Raw genomic sequence first — 21376 nt, forward strand, 5'->3', positions numbered from 1 at the left:
AATGGGTTTGTGTGCGTAAAGAGATTTGACTCTGAAATGAGTAATCAACTTCTCTTATGACTCTGCTCTGTTGCTAGAAAACACATCAGATTATGGTTTAATTCTGTTCCTAAATTATTCAAAACCCCAGTTTGGTCATCAGCATCTTCCAATGTAAGCTATATAAAGGCGGTACCATTGTGTAGCGAATGCAAACCTGTCTTGCACCATAACAAATCCTAAAGTGTACTCCTAAATAATGTGGATCCAAACTAATCTGGGTGAAGTGAGGGTAATGTAAATCCTAGTTCATATGCTTGCTTGTCTGTTATGCCAACAGTATACTATCTGTATACTACCCAAAATGAACCATTTCATGGAGGATGGGGTAACTTGGGGCATATATAGGCCCCTGTCTGCAATGAATAGGTGTTTGATAGTAGCATGCGTAGATCTGATTCCCACACTGGAGATGGGCACACTGAAGATGGGGGGAGGGGGGTGTAGGAGGAGAGGGGAAGCAAAATCTGGTAGAAATGCTGCTGCCTTGATAGTGCACAAGGATGTGCCACTGTAAGTGAGTTTGGTGTGGTCCCTCCAAAAGACAATAGATTCCTTAGCCAAAATCAAAAGGCAGCTAGCAACCTGTCTCACGTGCTTGACCCTGACCCATCACCTCACTACCCCCAAACCTATCCACATACCCACTTGGCCTTAAACGTGTCCAATTACCAAAAGAGGAGGAAAATGGCAAATTTGACTTGACAGTAGCTAACAGTTTTTAAATTTTTATTTAACATAGTGGCTTGAAAATGTGGAGACACCCTTCACAGGGTCAGCATTTTTTTTTAACAGAGACATGCATTTTGTCTAGTCCCAGTTGAAAGAACCCTGATGCTTTTACTATATATTTTGAAAGAAACAATGTTAATTTTTAAAGAGAAGTAAGGAGCCTTCATTTTGTTATCTGGAATATGAGGGAGGGGAAGGGTAGATATTTAAGTATATAACAGATGTGGTTACTACTACCCCTGGATAGACAAACGAACTTTATAGACTTTAGTCATCCTCTCCCTTTCCCAATTACTCATGTGGATTTACATATCTGCCAGCATTTCAGATCCATAAATAAGGACACTAGAGGGAAAAGTTTTAAAGCCTTTGATGTACATTGGGCTAATAGAAGACTTCGGAGGAAAAGGGGACATTCAGCATATAAGAACAGGCATACAATCTGTCCCATTTCGTTTCTTGGGTTGGAGGAGCTGAAACTTTGGTCAACTGTGATAAATCAGTGCAACTTGCTGTGTTGTTCCCACATGTTAAATTATGTCCTGGCTGATGGCGATGATGAGTGTGTGTGGCTTGGAAAGGGTGTGGATTTTGTTGCATGTGCCTTAAAAATGTGTGCTCCCAGCTGCAGTTGTGCGCCTGGGCGCTGAAGCCTTGAGCTCGTGTTTTTTCTGTCTCCCCAGGGCAGGGTTTAGCTCGGCTGGCTCCGTGTCACACACAGATGTGACTCTTGTCTTCCCCCTGCAAACGTACAACCGTGACGCCCCCCCCCCCCGCCCCCAAAAGCCTGTTTTTTAAAAAAAGTCTTCAGCTCCCACACCCAGCAGCGGCAGAGCCCCGGGAGCTGATGGAACAGGGGAGTGGGAAGCAGGAAATCGGGACCACGAGCAAAAACTTCAGCGCTGCCTAACTTTTCTCTTCCTTTTTAACGCGCTTCCCGGGACTTTCTCCCATTCTCCTTCGGGTTGCGTATTATTTTCCCTCCACCCCTTTCCCTTCCCTCTGGCTCTCCAGCGGCGGCTGGACGCCTTGAGCTGATAAGGAAGAGGAGAAGCAGCAGCAGGAGAGCTCGCCGCCGCTGCGAGGGGGAACCGGCCAGAGGGGAAAGAGAGAGCGAGAAAGGGCGAGACACAGACACACACACACACGGCGAGATCGGCAGGCTTGGCTCGTAATAAAGCTCGCTGGGGCTGCTCGGCGTTTTTGACAGCTGGGCTCGAGCGGCCTCAGTGGGACCCCCCCTCCCCGGGTTTGCACTACCCCCCACCCCCCCGAGCAATGCAAAGCGGCTGAGGGTTAACGGGGCGCAAGGAAGCAACGTTGTCCTTTCAGATCCACTTGCAAGCCCTCCCCCCACCCCCCTTCCAGCCAAACAACCCAACAACAACAAACCAACCTGTGGAGGCTTCAGATCCAAACTTGGGTCCCTCCCCCGCAGCAGCTCTGTGTCGAAAGGTCTTTCTCGCTGCCGCTGCTGCTGAAGTTTGGGGGCTGAAGTTTTGAAGAGCTTGAGAGACTCTCTCTCTCTTTCTCTCTTTTTGTTTTTAGTTCAAATCACCTGAAGGCTTGAGAGGGGGGGGGGGAGGGAGAGAAGGAAGAGAGGAAAACCGAGAAGAGCAGAGAGCCCAGAGGCAGAAGGAAGGGGCTGGTGCAGGCACTGCTGCTGAGAGGAGATCAAGAGACAGGGGGTGCACTTGACAACCAGCATGCAGAGATGGTAAGAAGTTTCCAACAGCCTTTCGTTTTCATTCTAGCCTTTCCTTTTTATTTTGTTGTTAATAAATTGTGCAGTAACCAAAACAACAAACAGCTGGGGCGGGGCGGGGAGAGAGAGAGAGACATGTGCTACGTTGAAATAATGATTTAAGTTCTCCCAAACTTTCATTCAGTTTGGGATGGGATGGCCACAGGATTTTGCTGCCACTTTCTGTCTACCAAAGGTGAGGGGATAATGTTTTTTAAAGTGTGGGGTGAGATTGAATTAGACGTACTGTGGGGTGAGCTTTTTTGGAAACCACCCTCTGCTTGGAATGAGTAACGTTTGCACACAATGTAAAGGTAACCTTTGAAAGTGGGAGAAGTAGGGAGTGGGGGGGGGGGGGCGAGTGAAAGAGAGAGAGAAACAACGCCTGAGGCAGGGAGACAGAAGTGTAAATCCACCTTCCATCAGTAACTCTTTCGTCTCTTTTGCTTGTGCATGTGCTTGCAGTTTACACCTTTCCCATTAGCAGTTGTGCCCAGAACTTGTAGGGAAATATTGATGTGCTCACTGGAAGAGGGAAAACCGCTTTCAGAGCATGTTTGCTGGATCTCCTGTGAGCAGATGAAACGAGGCCAGTTCTTTTACACCAGGATTTTACGAAGCAGGCTTGTTGTTTTAATTAAAAAGATTTACATTAAAAATAAAAACCGAGATGACTCAGGATCTCAATTTGCTTAAATCCTCTCTCCCTGGCTATGATGTGAAGCTACCTTTTACTGCTTCAAGGAACTAGCACATTTTAGGAAGTAAATGTATATGAAGTCTGACAGTGATAATTCTTGGGGTTAAAAGTATAGTTAGCTCAGCTAGTGAGGAGCAGGGATCAGCCCATATTGAATAAAGTGGTGTGTTGCTTGACCACTCCCATGCTTTTAGTAAGCTTCCACAGTAAATTGCTATTGTTACCCCCACTTGGGGATTGGCTGTACTGTGGAGATGGGTCAGTATATATAAAAAGGCGGGTGGGGAGGAGAAGAATGAGACAGAGGGTTAATATTTTTTTCCATTCCTTCCTTAATGTGGCATGTCTTGTTTCAGTGATGAGAGCCACAATTTTTGGAGTGTAGGAGATGCCACTGTTAAATGCAGGCAACAACAACAACAACAAAACCCCACAGAACCCCAAGGTGGGGAGGAGGAAAAAGGAGTATGTGCCCAGGACTGTGGTTACAGCAACACTGACAGAAATTAAAGTGGTTTTGAAAGCAGTGTGCGATTTATTATTCCCATTTACCCTAGAGTCAAGCTGTTGTAAAATTGATGTACAAAAGACATGTAATAATCTGGTGTCCCTAGGATTAAAGTGGCAGAGTGTCTTTTTTGCTGTTGTTGCTCAACCAACAGTTAAAATGTCTTTTAAGTAAGCAGTCAAAGCAAAATATTACATGTTTCTCTTTTAAACCCATGTGTCCTTCAGACATGGAAGCAAATTAAATATTGAGAGACAGGAGTGCGCTTTATTTTTCATTATAGCATATTCCATTTACCATCTATACTATTGCTCATCTCATAGTCAGGAATTACTTTTAAAATAGGGTACGCATTTTTTGTTAGTGTAATTATTGAGTTCATTTCAGACAATAATATTTAATAAGCCTGATTAGCAGATGCTGCTTAAGAATACCAAGTCCCTGAAAAAGTATGTGGAACTTTCCTTTCCCTTAAAAATAGCAGGAATCTTCAATCGTATATTTAACGGGGCATAAATGCTCTGTGTTACACTAGTTTCATTTTAAGCTGTCCAGCATTAATGAACCTTCTAGCTGTATGTATGTTCTGCTTTAAATTCCTAAAGAGCATGAGATTTAAAAATCAGATCACTAAATATTTAGCAAGTTATTTATTTAGTAATTTCACGTGATTCAGATGCAGGATAATATGAATGTTAACTTATTTGTTATGAGAGAAGTTAGAAACTGCTTTTAAGACCCCAAAATATGAACTGTTCTGTATGCATGATGCTTAAACACATAATAGAAGGGTTCTGTTTAAGTATATTAATTTTTAAAAAAAAGTTATGTTAAAATATTTTAGGTGGACAAATCTAGGAGACGTATGTGTTTGCTCACATGGTTTGAGGTTTTTATACTTGAAGTGTATGTGACAGATGGGGATATGCGATTACATATAACAGAAGCAGTAAAGGAACAGACAAAAGCAGAGCTGACTATTTCTGTATTAAAATGTAAGTGCTACAGTTTGACTTTTCAAGTGAGTTTTTGCGTTCAGTGCTTTACATAACATTTTGTCCTAATCTTGCTTGCTGTCAGGGATGTTTCATGGTTGTGCAATTGCTGCAGTCAAGAATGCCAATTTGCATTCCAGGAGTGTCATTTGATTACTTTTATCTGCACAGCTCCAAGACTGGCCCAGACCTCTCATTTCATCTTGCCATGTCACGAGTCAATGCTGTGTCGTCTTTTCAAAAATCTGCCTGATTTAGACAAGAAAGAAAAGTACTTTCATGTTGCAGCCGCACTCCCCTGTTAACTTGTCAGCAGCAGGATGTGATTCGCTTGGGCCCAGAAGAATGGTACAGAGATGAGGGTTAGGCGGTTCAATAAGCCCATGGACAGGTAGTGTGTGACATCCCAAGAGAGCTTAAGTTAATGAAGAACAGGTCTGCTTAGTTCTCCACACTCTGACCTCGTGCTGTCCCCACAGTTTTCTCATTTGATCTTTCCCAGCAAATTGATCTTTTCTTGTATTTTCTTGCCTTCCAAGTTAGTCCTTATGGGACTGAAATTAGCAGAGCAACTTAAGTTGGATAATACAGCTGTTCAGAAAAGAAGAAATTGGACACTAGCTCAGAAGGGGGAAGGGGAAGCAAGCTATTCTTTTTGTTGTTGTTACTGAGAATTTATTTTATTTTATTTTATTTTCAAGGACTTCAAAATAGGCAGCAACTTGAAAGTTCACTTTTTCCCCCCCTTTTTAATCTTGGATGGTCTTTTTCACATTTGTTTTTTCTAAGTGTACATATCTGAGACAAATAACTTAGCAGTACATAGTACAGGTTTGTTTTAGTATTTGTCAGTTGAACTTGTTAGAAATGATTTGCTAGTCTATAATGAGGCTTTTACAGTTACAGTGAGACATGCTAAATATCAATTGCACATGCCAACTTCATTATTTATAGCCTGCTAAATAAGTATATTTCCATAGTATCCAATACTGAAATGCAGAAGAGATTAAACAATAAAAGCCATTACAAATGCTATGTGAAAATATAGTTTGCAAATTAGGACCAACATTAATAGTTTTCTGGAATACAAGCTTATGGAAACAACTTTGTTTTTGAATTAAGGTACACTATGTTTAAAAACTGTGCTCTAAAATAGGGGGTACAGTATTACTTTGTCTAAGTATCTTGTTTTATTTTTTCACTGCATTTAATCGTTGAAAAGTAGGCGGCTATATATTTTAATACATACACTGTGACAAGTTAGTCGTCTAAAGTTTCAGGCTAGAATTTTGTGAATCAAGTGTAAGTTGAAAGTGATTAAGAGATTCTTTATTTTGCTGCATAATAATAAGTAATATTTAACTTTGTGGGTTTCATAGCAGATGTTCTCGTTTATCATCCACATCTTTGCAAGATGTAGTATTGAAAACATTACTGAATAAAAACAAAAACACTTATGTAAGGGAAATGCTGCACTCTCTCTCTCTCTGTATTGCTTTTTAAAATGGAAAGGAAATGGAAAAGATCATTGGTTAGTTAAACTCCTCTCTGCAGAGCTCCTGGAAGACTCTTGATTTTATTAGATATGCCTAAGGTTAAATAAAAAGAAAAAATACTCAGAAAAATGGAATGGCTATGAAAAGAAGTTAGTAATCGTCATAGATCTAGTGTTTAGGCTTTGGGGGTGACTTTATTATGTTTTAGTTGTGATGTACGTGCATATCAATAGGATTTGCAGTTGACTGCTATAACTCTCAACAATTGGTTTTAATTTTCAGAAAAATAAAATGCATTTGAGAGGTTGAATTTATAAAACAAACATACCTATTATTATTATTTTAATGATGGGTCTTTGAAGAAGTCCCTTTCACACATTGGACACTGGCCTTCAAAAGTTAAATAATTTTGTTAAGGAACATTTACATTATGAAAATCCTCTTTACTTTCTGCTGTACACATTTATATGGTACAGTTTGTGTTTGACTATAAAACTAGTCAAGTCAGTCACCGAAAAGACAAGTGTTATATGTAAAGATTCCTATGTAATGTAGAGGGCACAATTAGGACAGAGGTTTCTCTTTAAAAAATGGATAGGCTATGAAGGAATAAGGAACAGTTACTACTTTATTTAAATAAATGGTACTTAACAATTTAATGAAATATTTGTTTAATCTCACATTTTGTGTCTATCTCTTTCCGCCTAATTTGTGACATGTTTACATGTAAAAATCCCATTGATCATAATTGCTGCATAATAGTTCTATGCTAGCTTTTATGAGCATTACTTTGAACAAACTTATTTACCATTTAAGTAAATGGTATAATCCAGTGAGATAAACTGCCAGATTTGTCTCTTTATCTCTTGCACAGCACAGTAGCTCTCATTCTGTTGCTAGCTAGTAAAAGCTTTTATTTGTTGCTTATTAGAACCCTTAGTACAACTCAGGAGTTCAGCTGTAATTGAATTTGGTTGTTCAAAGACGCTCTCTTGTTTTAGAATGTTATCATAGTACAGTTTTACCACACGTTATAAATATGTATGTTATACTACAATACATAGGCAGATAGCCTTGATTTACCTGCAAACCTATTTCATCTTTCACTGTTGAGTTTTTCTGAACTTTGTGCTACTAGAATAACTTAAACTAAGTAATAAACCATGAATGCAGATAACTTCAGATTTGTTTTCTACTTATTACCATAGACTGCTCTTTTTGTTTCTCTTTTTTGCTCTTTTCAGTAATTTTCCGTAGAGTTAAAATGGTTTACCATTTACTTAAACCTCTTTTGATAGAAAATAATCAAACCCAGAAGGGTTCTAAAAATAAGTAGAGGCACTGAAATAATTATGAAAAATAAAATATATTTAAAACTGATGAATAAATCACAAGCACAAGAAATTAAAATGCTGTAAACTGTCTGCTGAAAAGTTTTGCAGTGCCCATGATCTGATGCACCATTTGGAAGTTTAGCCATGTTTTTGCAACATATTACAATTTTTTGGTCAACAATTGTTCTGTGCTATAAAACCACATAAAGTAGTGCCTTCAGAATTCTTTGGCTACAAGGAAAACTTGCTGATAATGTAGCAGTACAGATTATGAACTGCTACAAGCCTTTAATGATACTGAGTGTATGTGTGACACCCATCATCCTGTCAATTGAAATCATATTGAACCAGTGTTGCAACTATATCATATTTGTCAAATGTGTAGTCCCTGCTTTTTTTATGTTCAGTACAAAGATGTAACAACACGCACAAAACACTTTCTCCTTATTGTGACCTTACATTTGCCAAAGTGCCCCATGCTGAAATTCCTTTTCAGTGTCTTTTTTTTCTTCCAAAGCCAGACATGTACCCAGACACAAAAGCCTCTGTGTATAGCAAGCTGTTTTAAATATTGTGACTCGTCGATGTGCTGTCCTTTCTCTGCTTGAGCCAAGGATCTCTGCTCAGTGTCTGTGGATTACCAAGCTCCTTCTTTATTGTACCTCTTGTCAGCTATTCCTATTCATTTAACCTTTCATTAGTGTCTGTGCAGCTTCACTGTCTGGAAAGGCAAGGAAAAACCTAAAGGCCTACTGTCACAGTTATTAGATTTCTCGGTTACATCCCAGCAACCATAAAGGAGTAAGAGTCAACACTATTGTCATGCATGCTGCTATCCTGGGGTGCAACTCTTCTATGCGTGTCAAGGACATGTGCCACATGTTGATAATGCATCCCAGGGATAAATGCACAACATGGGGGATAGACCAAGGCTGGAAGTAATGAGCTTTGTAGGAGTTATTGCAAAGACAAACAGTTTGTGCAGGAATTTTACTTAAGAGGCCAAAGAGATGGACTTGCATTAAGTGTTGCCAAGATTTGCCTGTGAGGTGCTTGTCAATCATATTAGTTTCATTTAAGTTTCATTTACAAGGAGGGAAAATTAAATGTTTCTGCAACTGGGAAATGTGTTGACTTTGTTTTAACCTGGCAGCCATGGAATATATTTCAAGTAGTTCTCCAAAACATACTGTACTTCTGATCATCTTTTTTGGCATGGATCAAAAATTGTCAACTCAGCCAATTAAAAATTTTCAAAACTGCAACTAAGATCAGATTAACAGAAAAATACTGATATTCATAAACAAAGGATTAAACTAATTACATGGTGGTAACTATGTTGACTTAACTGGACTTGTTCTAGGGATGAATTTGACCAAGAATCTGAAGATCACTTGATTAACTTCAACCACCACCCCTGCCCCAAAGAGCAACATCAAGGGACAGATTTTGCAGTCCTTGGATCTGACTCTCCCACTCCACTGAAGGCGAATAGAATGTGATAAAGTGGGGAGTCACCACGTTTGCCCACAAGATTGTAATTTACACCATGAAAAAAATAGATGGATTTATTCCTCATTTCCCTCTCCTACAGCACAGTGTAGTAATACTTTTATCACTCTTATCAAAATAGTTTAATGCATGGCTTTATGGAAATATAACTTTCCTAAGAATATAGATTTAAGGTTAAATTTAAGATTTAAGGTTAAAGTGAATAGAATGTTGGGAATCATTAAGAAAGGGATAGATAAGACAGAAAATATCATATTGGCTCTATATAAATCCACGGTATGTCTACATCTTGAATACTGCCTGCAGATCTGGTCGCCCCATCGCAACAAAGATCTATGGGAATTGGAAAAGGTTCAGAAAAGGGCAACAAAAATGAGTAGGGGTATGGGAAGGTTTCAATATGAGGCTAGTTTAATAAGATTGGGACTTTTCAGCTTGGAAAAGAGACAACTAAGGAGGGATATGATAGAGGTCTATAAAATTATGACTGGTGTGGAGAAAGTAAATAAGCAAGTGTTATTTACTCCTTCTCATGACACAAGAACTAAGGGTCACCAAATGAAATTAATAGGCAGCAGATTTAAAACAAGCAAAAGGAAGTATTTCTTCACACAATGCACAATCAACCTGTGGAACTCCTTGCGAGAGGAATAGCAAAGTAATTGCAATTTTTTTTTAAGTACATTGGAAGCAGGAAGTCTGCTAAACCACCAGTGGGGCCACTGGATGACCGAGATGCTAAAGTAGCACTCAAGGACGACAAGGCCATTACGGAGAAACTAAATTCTTTGCATCGGTCTTCACAGCTGAGGATAGGAGGGAAATTCCCAAACCTGAGCCATTCTTTTTAAGTGACAGATCTGAGGAACGGTCCCAGATTGAGCTATCATTAGAGGAGGTTGTGATGGGTTGGATTACAGAAACCCCCTTGGGAACTGCCAACTGATATGCCAAGACTACTTCTGCCCCTGCTTTCCCTGACAGCCTGGGACTCCAGCACCCTGTCTTGTTGAACCAGACACGCCAGTCTGCTCCAACACACACCCAGGGTCTGAACCACATACCCCAAAGCTGCAGGCTTAAGCTGAAAGCAGCTTACAGAAGTGTTCCTGTCTTTAACACTCAGATGCCCAACTCCCAATGGGGTCCAAACCCCAAATAAATCCGTTTTACCCTGTATAAGCTTTATACAGGGTAAACTCATACATTGTTCGCCCTCTAGAACACTGATAGAGAGAGATGCACAGCTGTTTGCCCTCCCCCACCCCCAGGTATTAATGCATACTCTGTGTTAATTAATAAGTAAAAAGTGATGTTATCAAATACAGAAAGTAGGATTTAAGTGGTTCCAAGTAGTAACAGACAGAACAAAGTGAATTACCAAGTAAAATAAAACATGCAAATCTAAGCCTAATATAGTAATAAAACTGAATACAGATAAAATCTCACCCTCAGAGATGTTTCAATAAGTTTCTTTCACAGACTGGATGCCTTCCTAGTCTGGGCACAATCCTTTCCCCTGGTACAGCCCTTGTTCCAGCTCAGGTGGTAGCTAGGGGATTTCTCATGATGGCTGCCTCTTTTGTTCTGTTCCACCCCCTTATATATCTTTTGCATAAGGTGGGAATCCTTTGTCCCTTTGGGTTCCCACCCCTTCTTTTTAATGGAAAAGCACCAGGTTAAAGATGGATTCCAGTTCAGGTGACCTGATCACATGTCACTGTAAGATTTCATTACTCACTTGCCAGCACACATGTATACAGGAAGACTCACAGAGCCATCTACAGACAATCGTCCTGATTAATGGGAGTCATCGAGATTCCAAACCACCGTTAATGGCCCACATTTTGCATAATTACAAAAGGCCCTCGGATTTATATTTTATATTTCTAGTTTCAGATACAAGACTGGTACATTTATATAAAGAGGTTGACCACACTCAGTAGATTATAGATTAGCTTTGTAATGATACCTTACAAGAGACCTTTTGCATGAAGCATATTCCAGTTATATTCATAGTCATCAGCATACTTTCATAAAATCATATAGAGTGCAATGTCAGAGGTTTTTGGAACAAATTGATAAACAGCAATAAGTCACCAGGACCAGATGGTATTCACCCAGGAGTTCTGAAGGAACTCAAATGTGACATTGCAGAACTACTAACTATAGTCTGTAACTTATCATTTAAATCAGCTTCTGTACTAGATGACTGGAGGATAGCTAATGTGATGCCAATTTTTAAAAAGGACTCCAGAGGTGATCCCAGCAATTACAGGCCTGTAAACCTGACCTTCAGTACTGGGCAAACTGGTTGAAACTATAACAAAGAACGATATTGTCAAACATATAGATGAACGTAATTTGTTGAGGAAGCGTCAACATGGTTTTAGTAAAGGGAAATCATGCCTCACCAATCTACTAGAATTCTTTTAGGGGGTCAACAAGCATGTGGACCAAGGGGATCCAGTGGCTATAGTGTACTTAGATTTTCAGAAAGCCTTCTACAAGGTCCGTCACCAAAGGCTCTTACGCAAAGTAAGCTGTCACGTGATAAGAGGGAAGGCGCTCTCATGGATTCGTAAGTTTTCAGAGTGGAGAGAAGTAAATTGTGGTGTTCCCCAGGGGTCTGTTCTGGGACCAGTCCTATTCAACGTATTCATAAATGATCTGGAAAAAGGGGTAAACAGTGAGGTGGCAAAATTTGCAGATGATACAAAATTATTAAAGATAGTTAAGACCCAGGCAGACTGCGAAGAGCTACACAAGGATCTCTCAAAACTGGGTGACTGGGTAACAAAATGGCAGATGAAATTTAATGTTGATAAATGCAAAGTAATGCACATCAGAAAGCATAATCTCAACTACACATATAAAATGATGGGGTCTAAATTAGCTGTTACCACTCGAGAAAGAGATCTTGGAGTCATTGTGGATAGTTCTCTGAAAACATCCACTCAATGTGCAGTGGCAGTCAAAAAAGCGAACAGAATGCTGGGAATAATTAAGAAAAGGATAGATAGGTCAGAAAATATCAGGTTGCCTCTATATAAATCTATGGTATGCCCACATCTTGAATACTGTATGCAGATGTGGTGGCCCCATCTCAAAAAATATATATTGGAACTGGAAAAGGTTCAGAAAAGGGTAACAGAAATGATTAGGGGTATGGAACGGCTTCCGTATGCGGTGCGATTAATAAGACTGGGACTTTTTAGCTTGGAAAAGAGATGGCTAAGGGGAGATATGATTGAGGTCTATAAAACCATGACTGGTGTAGAGAAAGTAGATAAGGAAGTGTTGTTTACTACTTCTCATAACACAAGAACTAGGGGTCACCAAATGAAATTAATAGGCAGCAGGTTTAAAACATATAAAAGAAAGTGTTTTTTTTTTTTTTTGACACAACGCACAGTCAACCTGTGGAACTCCTTGCCAGAGGATGTTGTAAAGGCCAAGACCACAACATCTTTAAAAAGAGAACTAGATAAATTCATGGAGGATAGGTCCATCAATGGCTATTAGCCAGGATGGGCAGTAATGGTGTCCCTAGCCTCTGTTTGCCAGAAGCTGGGGATTGGGGATGGATCACTTGATGTTTACCAGTTCTGTTCATTCCCTCTGGGGCACCTGGCACTGGCCACTGTCATAAGACAGGATACTGAGCTAGATGGACCTTTTGTCTGATCCAGTATGGCCGTTCTTATGTTCTTAATTATATTTGAATAGAAACCATTAGTTTTGTATATATTGTAAGGGCCTACTCCAGATCATTTTTACACCAGCGTAAATAAGTACTAACTCTAGTGAAATCAATATAACTACATCTCTGTGAAACTGCAGAAGAAAGGCTCTAGTCAGGCCATTGATGTTTTAAATATGGCACACTATGAATATTTGTAAGATAACAAATATGAATGGGAAACGAACGTTTGCACAAATTTAATCTTTTCTGAAGTTGTTTGTACTGAGTTCAAGTAATGTAAATAGCAAATGCAAGTGGCCATCATTTTATTAAGGTCCGTAGTAGTTGCTTTCCCCCCTCAACCCCAGTTCTCACGTGGAAGAAATGAAGCATAGCTATACCATTTTGTTATCGTTCAGAATGTGGAAGGTAAAGGGACAGGCAACAGAGAATCTAGTAGTAAGTTGTAGCAAAAATTGCCTCAGAAGGAGACCATACGTTAGATGAAATTCAGTAGGCAGTACAGAACTCTTTTTATTGTTGTTGCACAGAAGTGGATGGCAGTTCTACCACTGATGTTAAATACCAAGCTCCCTTAAATTCTATTAGGCAGTTATATTTTTGTGAGCAGGAATGGACAAACATTTATATGGAATTAAAACCACAGAAGTGAATTGGAACAATTGTAGCATTGCCTACTTAGTTTTACATATTCTATCATTATGAGACTGATATTTGTTTGTTTGAAACTAAAAGTTACTAAATGGTTTCCAAATCAAAGATGAAAGGGCCAGTTAAGTATTTAATACATTTTCATGTTGAAATATAACATTTGACATTTGGAAGGGTGTGCTTAGCATGATGAACTCTTTTTTCCATACTCTAACTTGTCCTCGTAATTTTTGTAATAAAAGTATCTTGAAATTGAATTATAAGAATTGAGGAGCAAATGAAAGGTAAACTAATTTGGAGGTCCCTATTAGTGTCATTGGTGAACTAAAGGAAATATTTGTTTCCCTGGAAGCTCTCATTTTCTCTGTATTCATGTTAGTACATGTCTATATTTATTGCTTTCTAAATAATGACTTTTGTAGTTCTTTTGATAGACTGTTATTGCCTTAAGTACATTGACTTTGTGTGGCACTTTGCCAGTTTTGCTAGACAAAAGTTTCATTATTCATCTTGGTATGAAAGCAACCATGAGGTTGCTAATACTTATCAAAAGGATTATGTTATATGCATATGTTTTTAAAAAAAAGTCATTTCCCCAAATATTTATATATGGATGATTTACAAACACTAATACAATTGTGTAGTGCTTTTACATTGGCTGGTGTCACTTACGTTTCTGGATGTCCATTGAAAGAAAACTCTGCAAGAATGTTAAAGTTTTCACTAAGAACTTGTCACTCCTTTGCTGAAAATAATAATGGTATTATGATCATTGCATATTTTCATTGATTATGCTTAGCTGTCACAACAGGGCATGACCACCGTTTTCCAGATGTTTTGTTTCTACAGGACACAAAAGCGCTTGATCCCACTAAAGTCAGTGAGAGCAGAAGGAAGCTTAATGTGTGATGATACAACAATTTAAATATGCTGCAATATGTTTGCTTTTTAGTAAAACCCATGTATTCTAACATGCGCACTACATTTGTGCCAAATTTAGAAGTACTATGTAGGGCAGCATAAGTTGGCATATTAAGTATGTTTAAGAGAATCTGAATATATGATTATATGATTTATTTGCTGAGGTGTTTGATGAGAAGGTTGCAGCAGGAAAAGCAATTTAAGAGGAGTGCATAAGGAGTATGAGTTAAAGTAACCCAGCCCTTATTTTAAGTTCCTTTCTTGTTTTCTGCTTTCATTGTATAAGTCACACCAAGTTAAACTCAGTCACTTTCCTGTACAGCCTCTTACCAACTTGTAACTTGTACCACCTTGCATATTACCTCTGAATTTAGCCCTGTGCGTTGGAATGAGTTTTCATAGGCTGTTTCATTTGTATTTGTGCTGTAGGAAACAAGTTCCTCAAATGCTGACTACAGTGGAAAAGACAGATTATTGTGGCTTATACCAGTGTTGCTAGGGGAAGTGTGACAGGAGGGAGAAAGAAGTGAGGAGAGGACTTCTTAATTCACCATAGCCCAGTGTATTGTGGGTAGGGGTGAGAGCAACAACAGTGTAATCACCTCCGCCTGCTCCTAATTGGTCACTGCTGTGAAGACCCAAATGCTAACATTTGCATTGGCAAAAATATCTCCAGGGAAGCAGGGGGAGCTAGGGAGAAGAAGGTATGCTGCAATGCCAGTATTGGCCATGCCATCTCCTGAGAGATGGTTACCACAGAGGACTGGGTGTGCTGCTCTTCCCAGTGGCTACCATTGGATCAGGGCATGAGTTTGGCATCTTTGTAAATAGAAAATATAGACTACAGGAGAGTGGCAATCCCAGACTCCCAACTGTCATACACTTGAGACGGAGAGGTTGCTTCTCATAGAACTGTCTAATAGGATCTGATGGAGGTCTTGGACCCAGGGAAAGTCCAGGCTCTCAGTGCAAGAATTGGGTTGAACTGATGGTAATAAGTGGTTGGGCCAAGAGGCTGTTAAGCTACTTCAGTCTTCACACCATACAAGATGGGCTATAGGGTCCCTCATATGGTTAGCGGATGAGATGTTAGGACATGTGTCCATGCCCAAGAGTTAGCTTGCAACTAATCCTTAAAGACAGATTAGTTGTTAGTGTTTCTCTGAAAATGATGACAAAGTTGCCGCAACATAAGGCAAACTTAGTGATGTCATCAACTGGGTATGCATGTCTTCCTTCTGCTTTGTCCTCTACAAAAGAGCTATTGTAATTTAAAATGTTCATATATATATGTTGATGGTGTATATGCCACAAAGAACCATTAGTTTCTCTCTGGCAAGATCTAACCACAAAGATATCAGAAGAAGAGAGAGCCTCTTCAAAACTTTCCCACCAATTCTGCTGTGACATAGTTACAGCGCACAGGGTAGGAGGCTGGATGTATTTATATAAGCATTGTGTTGGTCAAGTTCTGGTACTGAACTAAATACAAGGAAGTAATCTGTCCTAAAATATGTGTGAAAATAAGTGCATGACCAGTCAGGAGTTTAAACCCCAGGGTAGCAAGTGAGCTGGGGCAAGAGTTGGCCTTTTGGTTTGATTATGATGGTACTTCTACTTTCATATATGCCTATACTTAACCATATTGTAAAGCCCATTTCTCAGCATTCTTACATTGTACACTGTGTTTTGGCATTGGTTAATATTTAACCTGCCGCCTTGTCTTGTGATATGATGAGTAAATCTCTGTAGACATATTTGAACTCAAGACTATTATTGTGCACCTGTAGTATTATAAAATATCCGAATAGTGGCAAAGAGAGCTGCTAACAGGTCATCTTTGTAACTCTGGCAGCTGAAGCTAACTATTGGCTGCCCCTGTTTTTGGCACATTGGTTCCAATATCGTGGTCCTCGCTTGGGGAAAATACTGACTTCTATGGGTGTTCTGCCTCCTTGCAAAGGACTGCAGGGCTGTGCTTCAAGAGAAAATAACAGTACTTAGCTCTTGTATAGCACTTCATTAGATCTCAGGCTCTTCATGACTTACACTGTATTTTGCTGATGATTTAGGGGTCCAGTCTCCTTTTAAAAGAAAATATATAACTTCTATTAATGGGAGTTACTTTGTATGAAATAAGGAGATAACAGACACGAAAACCTTCTGTCATGTTTGCATCCTAAAAGCAGAATGAGTTGCCCTTATTTTTGGCCTGTTTAAAGGAACCCTTTATCCATCCTTCTAAAAGTTCTGCTGCAGTTATTATGCAAATTGAGTTACGGTGAGATTATCTTGTCATTGCAACATTGTGCAATGTATAGATTTCAATAATTCTTAGGTTAGTGAAGGATGGGTAAATATTTCTGCACTTAGAGTAAAAAAAAAAAAAAAAAGCCAGAGATCTGTGTGGATTTAAGTTAATTTGTGTTCCTACTAAGCTGCCTGCTTTGTGGAAAAATTATTATTTATAAGAGACCACACGTACAATAACAAGAAATATTAAGTGTTGAGCAGAATGCAGTATCAGGATGAGAAAAGTGCATGAATGTAATGAGAGATGACTGAAACTCAGAGGTGAAATCAAGTTATTAGAGGGAAATAACTTCTTCCAGAAATATTAATCTCACAAATCCACACATGTACATTTTAGTGGTTTATCTACATAATGTATTGTATATTTCTTCTAATCTATTTCTAAAGTTAAATGTAATAATTCAATGGAATAGCCACTCCCCTATAATTTTTGAGGGGCTTTTTTTGAGGGGCGGGGGCAGGGTTGTGTTGTTATATTTGTATTAACATAGGCTTAGATTGGGTGCTGCTGCACTCAGCATTGCAAAACCTAACAGATTTAGGAGCCTAAATATCATTTTGAAAATGAATTGGCATGGAGGAACCTAAATCCCATCAACTGTCAATGGATTTTGGCTCATAAATACTTGAATCCCTTTTGAAAATGAATGAGATTTATGCTCCTAAATCAGTTAGGTGTTGCAATGCTGAGTGCAGCAGCACCTTAAATACCTTTTAAAAATTATTGGTTGTAGCATCTTGGAGACCTTGTCATGGTAAAGGCTCTCAATGTGCTGGGCACAGAACAAAAAAGCAGTCCCTGTCCCAAGGAACTTGCAATGTAAGTATAAGACTAAGATTTCAGGGGAGAGATAGAGCTACATTTAAAAAAATCTTTATTACAACTAGGTGAGCTGTACATTTAAGGTATTGTAAAGAGTGATATTATCATGATGTTTTTGCATTCAGGTCTTGACTACACGGGGGGATTTGCTCCATTTACAGCCAGGGGTATTGGTGCATCAGTGTCAGCCCCTATTCTAGGCAGACAGAGTTGCTATATATCATGATTTGCACTAGTGCAGTTTACTTCAGTTTCAAGCTAGGATACATGGTACAAGGTAAATCTTGGTTTATAGCAGCTTTGCCTGCCTACACTAGGATTTTGCACTGGTACAGATATACCTATGGCTGGCCACCAATGGCTGAAATCTCCAGAGTAGTCACGGCCGTGGATCCCAAAAGTGCAAATTATGGCTTCCCTCCGTATCTATGCGCAAGCCTCAAAATCCCAGGCAACAGTTTTAGGACAGGAAGTGATGACTATCCAATTCACTGGTAGTTTATTTGAAGTAAATTAGCAGAATGGACTTGCTCCTGCCCCCAACAATGCAATTAAGGGCAAAACTCACACTGACTTCACAGGGAGTCGAATCGGGCCCTATATAAGGCCTTGATCTTTCATCATAAAAGTCAGTGGGAGTTTTCTCAGATCAAGCCCTAATTGTCCAAGTTGGAAAAAGCCTCTGTGTCCTGGCCAAACATCTTACTCTTGAGGAAAAGCATCAAAGAATCATGAATGAATGTTGAAATGTAAAACCAAAGTCTTCATGAAAAAGACAACACCTCTGTGGCCAATACAAAGGTTTTATTAGTTACCCAAGACACAGTAGTACTGAGAACGAGCCACAGTATTGCTGAGAATAAGACCTGCAACAAAAGGTCTGGAAGGAACATCTAATAGTGCGCCCAAGGCCGTGAATTGTGGGGACCTCAATGAGGGGACAGTTTCATTCATGAGTGATAGGATCTAGAGTTAAAAATGAGCATGTTTGTCTGTAAAAGTATGATCTATTTAATATATGTTCTATCTTCATTGGTAGAGTGTTGACATATGCGCACTGTGAAAAAACTAGTGAGAATAAACCATGAGAATGTCAGTAATGACATAATGCCACGGTGTGTCATACTGTATTTAAAAAGGTTATAATTAAAAGCTTTCAGAGGTATAACAATCCACTATGAAACAAAGTAATAGGGTAATATACTGCCCTGGATTTACATGCTCATCTTTCATGCTAGTATATGGCCCTGTATGTTCATTCTTGTTCCATGGTAGATTATGACCTTGAATGCATTTAATTACACATTTTCTGTCGTTTATCCCATTATTTTTACCCTTGTCTTACACTACTATTTATTTAGAACATTTGAAATACATCAGTGCAAGTTGCATACACGATCAAGGGCAGTATGCCTATGGTGAATGATATTGGAAGATAATGCACTCCCTTTTTTTTTAAATTTAAAAAGCTCTGGATTCATTTTTCCAGTGGTTGTATCCATGTATCTCTGTGAGAGTGTGATGGAGGCACAAACTGGACAAGACCGAGACAAGTTGGTATTTCTGCAGGGATAACCAGAAAAGTTGGCAGAAGTTCACTTCTCATCCCTAATTGCAGGAGTTTGTGTCCCATTTGCAGCACAAGTTTGTGGTTGAGAACCTTTTCTTCACCCACCCCCTGGCCCTAGATGTGTATTTTGCTAGGAAGTTAGAATCTTTTCTTTTTGGATGTGGACCCAGCTACTGTTACCCATGTCTGTCAGCCTAAGATTAAGTTACTATAACTTCTCCTGCATGGAGCTACAAGTTGAAACCATTGATAAACTGTAGAGACCATTCATAAACTGTAACTAGCACGGAATATGGTCAACCCACTCACTAAACGGAGTCATACATAATATGTTGCTCTATAATTTGTACTGCCTGCCAATGAGCTTCCGGGGGAGTTTAAAAATACCTGTTTTTAAATATAAAGCCCTAAATTGATTGGATCTTGGCTACCTCAAAATCATCTCTTCTCTCTGATATATTTCTATGCTTATGATAAGCGGAGGTGCTCAAACTCCCTCTGCTTAAAAAGGGAGGATCGTGAGTCTATGAGGCAGCTGGCATATGCTGTTCATGAGAGGCCTTAACTTTGGAAATTGGATCCCGCCCCCATCTCCTCACACATAGTTGGTGAAATCTGAGGGTTTACTAACCTTTGAGGTACTGTACTGTTGCAAAGCCCACATTTTTTCCTAGGTGTCTGGTGGAGTGAGAAGTGGCTTGCTGCCATCTTACTTGGTGAGTGTGTACCATCTCCATTCCCCAAGAGATCTTCATGGAACACTGGAAAAGCCCACTGGTTACTATTTCCTGTTTGACTTGCGGGTGGCTTTTCGAGGTGGCTATCCTTACAAATCTGTATGCAGTCAGAAAGTTTCTTTCATAAAGGCAGGTCAACCTTCTATACTCTTGTACTGATTTGAGGCCTTGAGAGAAACAATTGTAAATAATGGTAATAAAGTACTTTTGTATTGGAAAGATTGCAGGTGAAGGAGACTCTCTCAGATGCCTGAATGAGCTCAAACTAGTTGGATGAGTTGAAATCTCCTTTTTCTGTAGAATGAACAGAACATGTCTAGTCCTTATGTGTGTTTCCATTGTGGCTCATTTGCTGTCTGGTTGTTTTTTCTTTTAAACGCAAACATTTAGAAATTAGATACCTCCTCTAACTGCAAAGAGTTCAATGGTGGTGAATTTAGTCTTAAAGGGCCTTTTTAGGGTATGGGTTTGGTGTATGTTGATGATATGCCTTTGATACTAAGTTCTTTTTTTTCCATGCCAAGATAAGTAGTACTTGTATAATCCTTGAATAATTTATTTTTAAAATTGATGGAATTTGGTGTTTCATCCCAGATTTTAAGATCTTATGCCCAGAATCATAAAACAGAAAATCTCCTTTGCTTCATTAAAGTGTTGTGTCATAATGTATTCTTCAGTGGAGAATGACAGCCTTTCACTTAAAAAAGAAAACATTCACCGCCGCTCTCTCTCTCTCTCTCTCCCACTCACCCCCAATATAGGCTGTTTTAATGCTGCAAGGCAATATTTGCTTTTTCCAATCTTTAAAAGGCTGTTTAAACAAAATATGCTCATATTTTTTAGAAAACCATTTGGTGTGATAACTTTAAGTTAGTATTTTTTATAACACCATATACCCTGTCTTTGTGCCTTCAATTTAGATCTCTGTCATATACTGCCAAAAACTTTAAGAGCTTTGTGTGTGTTGAAACATGTATGCCTGTCCCAGTGTCATAACTAATTATATATCTCTTGTATGCTTACTTCTAGTAATTGGAAAGTAGACCTACCGCAGGATACGTTTTAGCATTAGATTGTATCTTGGGGACATGTTACAGAAATCTAGCTTTCCACCATGCAGCAACTTGAAATTGTAAACATACATTAGTGTTTGAAGTACATCATTCTCTCTGTGTTTCTCAACAACTGTGTGTGTGTTTGTATTAAACTCAGGGGGACTTTTAAAAGTGTGCCTCTGTATTTACTAGTAATTACAAACTTAACCCGCTTCTCTTCAACTGGAATCTTCTCTGGAGTTTGGTGCGTCCATTTTAAACGGATGCTGTTTTTGCTATCTCATCTTTTCCCAAGTATTGTCCTGCCATGCAAAAGTTGCCGAGTAATAAACGTGGCTTACACCAGTGGTTCTCAACCAGGGGTACGTAGAGGTCTTCCAGGAGTAGGTCAGCTCATCCAGATCAGTTGTTTCTCAACCTCAGGGTTGCAGGATGGGTTTAGGAGAGTCGTAAGTGCAGGGCTGGTGTTCGGGGCTGGTAAGAAGGGCAGTTGCCTGGGGCCCCACACCACAGGGGGTTCTGCAAAGCTCAGTTACATGC

The 21376-nt window shown here is 39.3% G+C and overlaps 1 protein-coding gene and 1 long non-coding RNA gene across 12 annotated transcripts in view; one reads left to right on the forward strand and one right to left on the reverse strand.

Annotated features, from left to right (window-relative positions):
• The window catches only part of LOC101935738 (uncharacterized), a 51969-nt gene extending 49661 nt beyond the window's left edge, over window positions 1-2308 (reverse strand). For 2 of the 3 annotated variants that reach the window (XR_002888971.3, XR_255840.4), the window contains exon 1: window positions 2168-2304. This is a non-coding gene — a long non-coding RNA (uncharacterized LOC101935738). Of the gene's footprint in view, window positions 1-2167 lie in introns of all 3 variants that reach the window. The other variant, XR_006174471.2, reaches the window with a different exon arrangement.
• Window positions 1-21376, forward strand: part of BNC2 (basonuclin zinc finger protein 2) — a 445041-nt gene that overhangs the window by 28499 nt on the left and 395166 nt on the right. Inside the window, exon 1 of one of the 9 annotated variants that reach the window (XM_005295148.4) lies at window positions 2354-2488. The exons of 5 other annotated variants lie outside the window; for them this stretch is intronic. In XM_005295148.4, the coding sequence (XP_005295205.2) occupies window positions 2486-2488 (3 nt within the window). In that variant the 5' untranslated portion in view covers window positions 2354-2485. Of the gene's footprint in view, window positions 1-2353; window positions 2489-2583; window positions 2712-21376 lie in introns of those variants that run through there. 3 more of the 9 variants (XM_024106155.3, XM_042850532.2, XM_042850531.2) reach the window with 3 other exon arrangements.

Source organism: Chrysemys picta, chromosome 6 (genome assembly GCF_011386835.1).
Source record: "Chrysemys picta bellii isolate R12L10 chromosome 6, ASM1138683v2, whole genome shotgun sequence".
Lineage (NCBI taxonomy): Eukaryota > Metazoa > Chordata > Testudines > Emydidae > Chrysemys > Chrysemys picta.